This window comes from Plutella xylostella, chromosome 14, assembly GCF_932276165.1.
Source record: "Plutella xylostella chromosome 14, ilPluXylo3.1, whole genome shotgun sequence".
Lineage (NCBI taxonomy): Eukaryota > Metazoa > Arthropoda > Insecta > Lepidoptera > Plutellidae > Plutella > Plutella xylostella.
In genome coordinates, this window is record NC_063994.1 from 4,604,712 (window position 1) to 4,616,381 (window position 11,670).

General features: G+C 36.6%; 1 protein-coding gene across 1 annotated transcript; it reads right to left on the minus strand.

Moving 5' to 3' along the window:
- Positions 1-8,156: 8,156 nt before the first annotated feature.
- LOC125489525 lies at positions 8,157-10,395 on the minus strand. The gene is made up of 2 exons (XM_048625538.1): positions 9,485-10,395; positions 8,157-9,258 (listed from the first exon to the last, which is right to left on the minus strand). Exons 1-2 carry the CDS (start codon positions 10,375-10,377, stop codon positions 8,157-8,159), a joined length of 1,995 nt encoding a protein of 664 aa, XP_048481495.1. The 5' UTR covers positions 10,378-10,395.
- Between the last annotated feature and the right edge of the window lie 1,275 nt (positions 10,396-11,670).

Genomic DNA, 11,670 nt, shown 5'->3' on the forward strand with positions numbered 1-11,670 from the left:
ATATTCGCGGGGACCAATAAAAAGACGCCAACACGATGTCCGCCTGCCTACGTCATTGAAGAAGCCTGTAGAACCACACACGCGCAACTAACACTCACACATTCGAATTCGCCTCTCACCTAACTGCCACTGTATATTTAAAATATTGTAAATAATTAATAAAATCAAAGTCTACACGCAAGAAAGTTGTCGCCTACATCATTTCCACAACCACCAACTGGAGAGCCTATGACCGCAGCCCTAAGCCCCAACACACTGTATGGTAAGTATGTAAGAATTATTACTTTCGTCTTTATCTAATGGTCCTACGACATCAATGAATACTTTTTCCATAGCCGAAGTGGCTGTAGTTGTAATAGACATAGGTTCCTTTATATAATGTGAACTATACTTCTGTGTTTGACACTTTTCGCATTTTCTTATAAATTCTTTTACACTCTTTTCAAGACCTGGCCAAAAGTAATATTTTTTAATATTATTATACATCCTTCTAATACCAGCGTGGCCACTAGATGGTAGTAGATGGAAATCATTTAATATTACTTTTTGGTCGTCTTTGTCTTCAATTCTTTTTATATTATTTAGTATACATAATCTTGGTCCGGACCAATTTTTATTTATTTGTACTTCATTTACTAACTTTTTTATAAACTCGTCGTATTTTTCGCACCTTACAAAAATTAATTCGTGCACGTTTATTTCTTTACAAAATAATTTCAGCTCCCTCACAAAAGCGGCTGGCGTCAGTTGTGATCGGGCGGCTGGATTTATATATGTCGCAGGCAACTGGTTTAATCTCCTGTTTGATTGAACCACTAGCCCGTTCATTGGATGGCGCTATTCAGTTGTATGACTAAAGGACAACTCGTCAAGTCGTTGATTGTAACGTTCGACGTCTTGACTGAACGTCATTCAGCGAAGTCGTTGAATGGGATATAGTATAGCAACTTTGTAATGTCTGGTTAGGGCTTAGGGTGAACATCACCAGACAAGAGTCAACAAAAAGACTATGTTACAAAGCTCTTATCTCACAAATTAACTAAACAATAACAATAAACATACCTTCATATTGTTGTTCATAATTATCCAGTTTCGCCACTTTTTTTCTATGAAACTATCCGCCCGCGGCGTAATAATAGGTAAATCCATGTTGTCACACTATTTTAACACAAATAACGCACTTTAAAGCAAATTTATTTGCAAAAAACTAACAATATAGGTGCTTTTTGTGTCAGCTGTTAGCTGTTAGACGCCATATTTGTTTTATTCACCACCTGACTGATTTTAAGTCAGCTAACTAGTTGGACGTTTTGTGACGCTTGTACAATCAACGTTCGGCCTAGTCATACAACTGAACAGCGCCATCCAATGAACGGGCTAGTGGTTCAATCAAACAGGAGATTAAACCAGTTGCCTGCGACATATATAAACTCATTTTACTTGGTGCATAACAAAATATTTCGTTTTCTAACTCTATCTGTTTATTTTTACGTAATTTATTTAAGTAACTATCTTCAATAAAACTGAGTTCAACAGATATACTCGGTCTACTATGTATTTCTACAACTTTCGGTTGATCAGGCCGATCGTCCATAGGAATCGTAGCACCCCGAGATATCTGAGAATCGTTTAACTTTCTATATTGAGCGCGCGTCATAACATTAACGACACTATGACTCATTTCTTTAAGCTCGTCCGACGAGATAGACAGTCTCGACATTGCGTCTGCGGCTGCATTTTGTGAACCTTTAATATATTCAATTGAAAAATCATACTCCTCTAGTACGAGTCTAAACTTCATGAGACGGCTCGATGGATCACGCATGCCAAACAAGTAGTTAAGCGGCTTATGGTCAGTTTGAATGATAAAATTTCGCCCATATAAATACGGTCTAAAATGCTTAACGGCCCACACTATCGCCAACAACTCTTTTTCTATAGTGGGATAGTTGAGTTCCGCTTTGTTAAGATTTCTACTCGCGAACGCAATCGGTCTCTTATCTGAGTTACATAATATAGCACCTAGAGAGCAGTTGGATGCATCTGTTTGTAATATGAACTGGTTGCTTTCTGATAAGTCGGGATATTGTAATACAGGGGGCGATGATATTATTGTTTTTAACTTATCGAAAGAAGATTGACATTCTTCATTCCACACAAAGGGTGTATTTTTTTTTGTTAATCGGGTTAAAGGTAAAACTAGGTATGCAAAATTTCTAATGAATTTTCTATAATAGTTAGCGAAGGCTACAAATCGCACAACTTCCTCTACATTTTTGGGTATTTGCCAATTTTTCAGTACTTCAATTTTTTGAGGGTCAGGTAAAACACCTTCACTTGATATGACATGTCCCAGATATAAAATTTCTTTTTTCAAAAAATTACATTTTAACGGATTTAGCTTTAAATTAACTTGTCGCATTCGACTAAAAACATCAATTAGATTTTTATTATGATGTTCTAACGATTTTCCGAAAACAATCAAATCATCTAAGTAAACTAGACATTTTTCGTATGCTAAACCTGTCATTGCAATAGTCATCATTTTTGAAAATGCGTTGGGGCTAGTTTTTAAACCCATCGGCATCCTTGTCATTTGATACTGGCCCGAATTAGAAGCAGTACATTTTATACTTTTGTTATCCTTTTGAATAATTTGGTATTGACCTGAACAGAATGCTGTGTATTTTCTGCTGTCGAGGTCAAGGTCACATTGGTAATAACTGTTTGAAAGATCTAAAGATGTAAAATACATAGAACCTGAAAGAGAATCTAAGATTTCTGATATATTTGGGAGTGGAAATTTATCATCCTGTATACTGTTATTTAATTTTCTATAGTCAATTACTAAGCGCCATTTTTTGTTGCCGGAACTGTCAACCTTTTTGGGTACCAATAATATTGGACTCGACCATTCGCTTTGACATGGTTCTATTATCCCTTCTTTTAACATGTTATTTAACTGATTATTAATTTCGGTTTTCTGTGAATAAGGGAGTCGATAAGGCTTACTATACACGGGGTCGACGTTCGGTTTTAAGTATATGTGGTGTTTATAAATGTTGGTTGTAGTTAATTTATCACCTGGTAACAGAAAAATATCTGAGTACTTTGCACAAATATTTTCGATAGAAACTTGTTCCTCAGAGTTCAAACCTGTTAAATTTAATAATTTAAATAGTTTTTTGACACGGTCTGCATTAATTTTTTCACACTTATTAAATGAACATAATTCGTACTCACTGATGTTATGAAGGATTGGTTGAATACTATCTAATCGAACCTCATTTTCATTTGTATTTAAGATTAAAATTGGTATGAAACCATTCGTAGGCTTGACTAATGTACTAGCGAGGAAAATGCCTTTTTGAACTTCGGACGTACACACGAGACATTCCTCCTTAAGATCGGTTTCTATGTAGTGAATCGATTCTGATCTTGGCGGTAAGGTATATCCATGGTTCTTTTTTTCTTTTCTTAATTTTAAAGGTAAAATTATATTTTCACCAGAACAGTCGCTAAATGATATTGTACTAGAATTGAGATCTAGAACTGCCTTTTGCTGTAAAAGAAAATCTTGTCCTAAAATCGCATTAGCTGTACAAGGTAAGTCATGGAAAACATAAAATTTATGTTTAAATAAATGTCCAGTCGAATCATTACACGTGTTCAACGATAACCAAACGTATCCAATTGCTTCTAGTGTCCCACCGATTCCGTTTATCGTCAGCGTTTCTTTATGGATGGGAACGTTGCAACTCAAAACATGTTTATGTTTAATTGCAGAAATTGAAGCTCCTGTATCTATGAGAAACGAATAATAATTGCAACCTGTGTATAATTCTATGCAACATGTACTATCGCTTGCACAAATAATATGATGCTCATTATTACTTTTAGTCACGAAAAAACTTATTTTGTTGGACAGAAGGTCCATTTTCTTCTGTATTATCGGTCATTACATTCACGTTATATTGGAATGATCCACGTTGTCCCCTCGAGTTGTACCTATTATAAGAATTAGGATACTGACCTCTGTATGAAGACTGACCTCGGCCGGGGTTCCCACGACCACGGTGAGGAGGACCATGGTGGGCGGGGGCAGGGGCGGCTGGGGCGGATGGCCTGGAGTGATTATAAGAACCTCTGCCACGGACATGACTATGAAATGTCCTTGTATAGAAGTTTCGGTTCCCACGATAGCCTCTGAAACTTTTACGACCTCTGTTACTCATAGTTAAAATATCTCCTGACGTGGAGGGCGCTGGGACCTCCTCGTCTACTGCAGCCTGAATTGCATCTTTTAGGGTATCGAAATTTCGAGCTGCTATTATTGTGCTGAGACGCCTATTGCGCAAACCGTCAGCAAAACGCTTTATTGCCTGCTTTTCATTTAGAGGCTGTAGTATTTTTAGATTTTCTGTTTTCCCATCTGCCTGTGAAATAGTAAGGTCCATAAATATTTCGGAAAGTTCCCTACCAAACTCGTCAATAGATTTCTGTTCTTGGCGCAAACTTTGGAGTCTATTTTGTAAAGCAACATAACTCTTTTTTGGCAAAAGGGCTGTACGCATATCTGCTAATAATTCCTTTACAGTTGCATACGAAGAGCTTAATTTCAACTTTGCGGATTGCGACAGTCGGTTCTTTAACACAAAGTTTATCAAATTAATTTGACATTCGTTTTTCTCTAAAATAGAGCTATAATATTCAACTCCGTCAATGAGCTGTTTAGTGGAGGAGACGTCGTCATTCATTGCTGGTAGTAGAGAAAGAGCTGTTTTCAATTCAAACTCCATTTTGTATTCTTTTTTACTTGTACTAATTGAACTCGATGTTGAACCAAATGTGTCTATAGTACTTTCTTTTACTCTAATATGAGACTTATTACAAAAATTACTTATATCAGTAAACAATTCAGAAATCTTATCACAATAATACCTAATTAATAGTAAATTTTCCCCAAATATTTTCTTACTTTTTATCTCTAAGTCTAAAATTTCTAATAAATCCTTATAGCGATTATATAAAATTGTTGCTTCAGATAGCTTACTCTTTAAACGTTCTGGGGTTCTTTTTTCGTAACTTAACTTTGTTAAATTTTCTTTTATCAATTTTATATTTTCATGTATTTCTTTTAGCTCAGTAGCCATAATACCCCATTTTAAAGTAAAATTATTAAAATATTACCCACATAAAAAAAATGAACATACTTATGTTAGAAATACAACAATAATAATCATACCGTCTTACTCGTATTAAAATACCTCCTGTAATGTATTACTGGCACTGCAAAAATCCATAGTAGGTACAAATGTTTCTATCGTAGCTTCGCACAAGTATATATAGGAATGTTTATTCGTAATCACAAGACGTCACAAAATTACCACTTTTTTTTTTCCACTATATTGCCCATAACACTTTCACGACACGTTATCACGGATTGCCGCTCTCGATGTCCAGCTCCTCGGCGGGCCTGGTCCTGGCCCCGCAGCCGGCGCACCGGGGCTCGTCGGCTCGGGGGCTCGCTCGCAGCGCTCTGCTCCGGAACAACGATCTCCTCAGATTTTGTCGCAGAATCTGGTCATTTATCCAGTCGTGGTGGCACTTGTAGGCGAGATAGGCGGCTAACAGAAGAAGAAGGCATAAAATCATCATCATCACTATGCTGATGGCCGATACATGAAATTGGAGTTGCTCAGTGCGGGCCGAATTTGTGCTCCCGATTCCATTTTGATTTATTATCACTTCCTCTTTTTGGGGTTTAATTGTATTGCCCATATTATAAATTTTAAGTTATACTCGAACGGAAAATTACTGGATCATTTTTTTACGACTCGCGGCTGCCTCCCCTCGACGCCCGAGTCCGTACGTGGCTAGGGTCGCCATGTAAGGTAGGGAGGAGGAATAAGTAGAAACGCGGTGACTGCTGAGTAACAACTAACTTTATTCACGTTCACACGGACATGGTAAGTAAGCAAGGTAAGCATATATATCTATAAAGTATATCTATCACTACAGAGTGATGAGATTGAGAGAAAAAGAATCTTTGTTTCGTAATTTGAAGAAGAGAGTGAAAGATATTGTTAAAAGGAAAAAGCAGGAAAGAAAGGAGATGAATGATAAAAGATTCTCTGATAACTTTCGGGCCAATGTAAAAATGTTCTGGAAATTTGTCAGAACTGCCCGAGGGAAATCAGAGGAATTGAAGATGAATGTAGTGCGAGATGAGGATGGATGTATTTTAAACGACGAAACAGTTGTACTGAAGAGATGGAAGGAATATTTTGAGCGGTTGTTTGAATGTGATGTTTCTGAGGAGGCGTCGGTGTCAAGTACATCCGATCCTTCTCAGGACAAAGAATCAAAAAGCGAGATCAGTATGGATGAAATCATGAAAGCGATGAAAAGTATGAAAGTAGGTAAGGCTGCTGGGTATGATAGAATAACAATGGAAATGCTGAGGGCTGGGGAAGGGCTAGTAGCAAGCCTGCTGTGGCTTTTCTTTAATATATGTTGGAGACGAGGTCAAGTACCAGGTGACTGGTGCAGGGCCGTTATTGTCCCACTATACAAGGGAAAGGGCTCACAGCAGGATTGCAGAAACTACCGCGGAATCAGTCTCCTCAGCATTGTCGGTAAACTCTATGCTAAAGTGTTGATTGAAAGAGTTATGAAAGAAACTGAAGAAAGAATCTGGGATGTGCAAGCAGGATTTAGAAAGGGGATGGGATGCACGGACCAGGTCTTTTCCATGCGCATGGTAGTAGAGAAGTTTCTGGCTAAAAACCAGAAAGTTTTCTGCGTGTTCCTTTATTTGGATAAGGCCTACGACAGAGTGGCGAGGAATGAGTTGTGGAAAACACTGTCTATGTTCGGATTGAGCGGTGTACTAATACGAGCACTGAAATCACTTTATGTGACTTCTAGTGCTTGTGTTAGGATCAACGGGGCCTGCACGGACTGGTTCGGCATCCATAAGGGTGTACAACAGGGCTGTGTAGCGTCTCCGCGGCTATTCAATCTGTTCATGGACATTTGTTTACAAAGATTGAAAGAAGAAGAATGTGATTTAAGTATGGGTGAGTTAGTCATCAGATGCCTTCTGTACGCCGATGATCAAGTCTTATTTGCATCATCGGCGGAGGAATTGCAAAATATGGTGACTATTATGAATGGTTCTTTAAAGGAGAAAGGAATGAAAGTGAATGTGAGCAAGACGAAAGTGATGGTGTTTGAAAGAAAAGAAAGTAGAACGACGTGTGAGTTAAAAATTGATGGTGTGAGTGTGGAACAAGTGGACGAGTTTGTATATTTGGGTTCATTATTTAGTAGGGATGGAAGATGTGATAAGGATATAGAGCGAAGAGTGAATGCAGGTAATAGAGTGAATGGGGCCCTTCACTCCATTGTGGCGAGTCAGGTCGTGTCAAAGCAGGCACGGCTGGCTATTCACAATGCCGTGTTGGTGCCGACATTGATGTATGGCAGTGAAAGTTGGGTATGGCATGGAAGCATGAAAGAAGATTAAATGCGGTAGAGATGCGCTCTCTGCGAAGTATGTTAGGTGTGACTCTGAATGACAGATTGAGGAATAGTTTTATAAGAGAAAAGTGTGGTTTGAAAGAAGATGTAATGACAAGAGTAGAGAAAGGAATGCTTCGGTGGTTTGGACATGTGGAAAGAATGAATGATGAAAGAGTGACAAAGGAAATATATAGAGCAGAAGTGAGTGGAAGAGTCGGGAGGGGTCGCCCTAGACGGACGTATGTCGACCAGATTGGCGACATACTGAAAAAGGGCCAATTTAAGAGTACCCGTAACCGACGAGCATGTATGCGCAGATGTATGAATGTGGAAGAAGCGAAAGAGGTGAGTCAGAATCGTGCCCAGTGAAAATCCGTAATCTCTGCCTATCCCCCTGGGATACGGGCGTGAGCGTGTATGTATGTATGTTATTGATGTAAAATATTGTTTTAGACCTTTTTTTATTGAACCACACAAAACAGACAATGAGTTTAAAATTACAAAAATACAATAAAAATATCTGTTCTACCTACATTGTTATAAAAAAATGCATTCACAACTGTGTTTTTTTATTAAGATTAAGTAGTTACTAAACATTAGAAAAAACTATAACATACTCAATAATCATATTAAAATCCTTTATTGTTGACAGGATTCCCGCTGCCAGTGGCGGCTGATCCGCCGATGATTCTAAAAAATGGTTCATCTTCATCAATGGTTCCTGTTTTGTGCTCTTCCAAATATTTCGTCAACGGGTCATGTTTTATTCTCTGCGTATTGACAGCCTCTATAATGTTAATCAAAATTGTGGATAACGACTCTATGTTTAAATTAGTCAAGTTCAGATTTTCGATAACCTTAAACATTTCAGGTTTTCTAAAATCTATCAGATTGAGCAGGAATAATGCTTCTTTCAAATTGACATTGTAATTCCCAAGTGACGGCACTAATTCATTTCCACCGCTCTCATCAATTTCTGCTTGAATTTGATCTAGAAAATTTCCCCATTTTATTTTGAACTTGCTCATACTGTAACCGTTACTTGTAAGTTCGACGTTGGATTGTGAATTCGAATGGATATCAACAACTGAATTTGAGTTAATGCTTGGATTAATACTTTGTCCATTATTATGCAACGTTGTGTTATCTGATTGAGATATATTATGTCCTTCAGTCCCAAAGTCCACATTTTGTATAACTCCATTGTTTTTCGTAATGTTATTTGTATCTCCTTCATCTATCAATTGCGGTTGTGTTTTTTGTGAAAAACTATGATTCATTTGAATTGGACTTACTTCAACATTGTCACTTTCTAACTCTTTTATTCTATCTAGATAATATTTCAGATTAATATATTGGTTTTCTTCAGGTTTTATTGATATAAAACCTAAAATTTTAGGTGGAAATCTTGAACTTATTATGTAACCTTTGAATAATAATGAGTTTTCAGATATATTAAAGTTTGATCTAATTGGGGTTATATTTATTGGCTGGCCTATCGAAAATGTGCTCATAATTAACTCATTTGTGCCCACTACCCTGCCACTTGCATCGATCAAGTATCCATCATCGGCAAGAATTATGTAATTATCTAGCAGAATCTTTTCAACTAATACTTTAAAACTGTGACACGTTAGTGTTCTGGATGTGTTTCTTATGAGTTTCCACTGTCTTTCGATCCATTCATTGAAGATGAGTGGTATATTTTGCCACCCAAATGGTTTTGGGTACCTGTCAATTTAAGTTGTTAATTAGGAACAGTTTTTGCATTTTTTGATATAACACATTAATTTAATATCCAATTTCATCATCGAAGAATAAGGTTTATCCCAGAATAAGTCGTCTATTAACTCGAGCGTAAATAACGACGTCAGCGTCATGTTAATGACGATCTTATTCTACAATGGTGATATCGGGCTTAAATAGTTTAAAGGTAAAGTTAAATAATGCTACTTACATTTCTAGTTTTGGGGCGTTAGATACATTGTCATAGACAACTTCATATTGTTCATTTGTATGATTATTGCAGTCAATTGCATATTCATAAACAGGTTTTTCATGTATTAAGTATGAAACTATACGAATGATCTTACAACTGGTACGGTAGAAATCACATGGTAAATCCTCCATCATTGAATCGTGACTGTTTTTACCAAAAATCGGTGGGCCATTCTCTATCCATTCAGGCATTTGCGCTACAGGACTAAATAGCTGAGTACTTTCATAAGAAGGAAACCAATATGTTATTTCAGGTTTGTCATAATAATATGTCAACGGTCTAACATCTATGCTCTCTGGAGATATAAAATCAATGTTAGGAAGTTTAATCCAATCCAGTCCATTAGGAGTTTTAATAGGATCAACAAATAGTATGTTGTTACTATTAATTACAAATTTTGAATTTGGTCTATAAATGGGAAAAACATGGTCATCGACTTCATCCTTATTGGTTGGTGGTATATTGAGATTTATAAGCATAGCGTCATCATTTTCATTTTCTTCTCCAGTCCAAATTAGTGGATATGGTACATAAGGATTAATATATGGGTAATCGACTAGTTGATCCTCATTGGTAACGTAATCCTTGGCATTTTGGACTAAAGACCAAATTAGTGGATGTGTTTTAAAATCATTGTATTGTTGTTGTACTATTTCCACAATCGCCGGCTGCATATTTGGATTAACAGTGCTTGTGTCGTCGTTTTCATTTTGGTCTAAGGGCCATATCGGTGGATATGGATGTACATTACTGGGATTCACGGGAAAGTTTATTGGTTTATCATTATATCCAGGCATCATCACAATTTCTGGTATTGAAAATGTATGTCTGAATTGTGGCGGTAATAGCATCGGATTTACAAAATCATGATTCGCAATAACGGGATAATTATGTGGATCAAAAGGATTTCCAGCTGGATATGGAAAAAGTGTATCAGTTGTTTCGAACGGCTTTGGAAACGGATGTTCAGGCCAATCATTAATACCATGAATGTCAGGACTGTTAGGCAATCTATTTAGCTTATCAATAAGCTTATTTAGGAACTCAAACATATTTTTGGGTGTAAATGGTTCTTCAACTGATATGATTTCATTATTATGTTTATTTATGACGAATGGATTGTCATTAAATAATTCAATTATGGGTATTGACGTGATCTCGTGTAAAAAATCGTTATCTTCATATGGTAATTCAGGGATAAGTCGTTGTTTTGTTGGATTAGGTAAGTATAAGTAGTGTTTGCCTTTAACTTTGTATATTAATACTACAAGTCTCTCTGTCTTTGTTTCTTCATTGTGTCTTAAAAGCTCATCTACAGGAATACTGTTGGCGGCAGATTTGATGCAAACACAAATTGGATCATCTTTTTTATATTCAATATTTGAACTTCTGAAAAATTAATTGACTTTAAAATATCTTTATGGAAAGTGGTAAGTATGCTTAATATTAATGAATAAAATTTATCAACACTTACCCCTTACAAAACGTTGAAGCCAAAGTCGATATCAGTAAAGCAACCTGTATGAAAAACTTGTAATTAAAATATGATAATGGAGGATGCAAAATTTTGTGTGTAAGTTAAGTTTACATTTAACTCAACTTTTTATGTAGATATCAGTGGTTAATATACATACATGGGTTTTAATACAAAACAATAAATCGCCTAGGTTAGGTCCACGTAAATAAAATAGTTTCCAACTTTAATGCTCGTGTCAGTAATAGTGGATGGTACTGTACCTTCAAAACTTTTCTCTTAAAGCTGCGTATAGACGGGCCCAACGAACGCCCAACGAACGCCCAACGATGGATATTTATAATACATAATACAGGGCAGATTGCAGCAACGAAGGTCAACGAAACCCGTTCGTTGGCGTTCGTTTGGCCGGTCTGTACGCAGCTTAACACACTTGACGCTCGGATTTGCGAATAATAAGGTTAGAACAAGGAAGAAAAATATGGGAAAACATACCTTAAGAACCTCCATTACATAATAAACCCTAGCAAATTTTAGTTCCTCACTACTTTCCTACGACTCATTCGACTGTTTTTCCCATAATGATGTTATAAATAAAGAGTTTCCAAGAACATTTCATATTATTTTGTATACCAAAGAAAATCGCAACAATTATGCGTATCTAATACAC

Bases quoted from the DNA above. Each gene is read 5' to 3' on its own strand.
- LOC125489525 (XM_048625538.1), bottom strand. From the start codon at position 10,377: ATGCTATTACCGCCACAATTCAGACATACATTTTCAATACCAGAAATT. The intron at 9,259-9,484 runs GTAAGTAGCATT...TTAAATTGACAG, and splicing joins AACGCCCCAAAACTAGAAAT to GTACCCAAAACCATTTGGGT.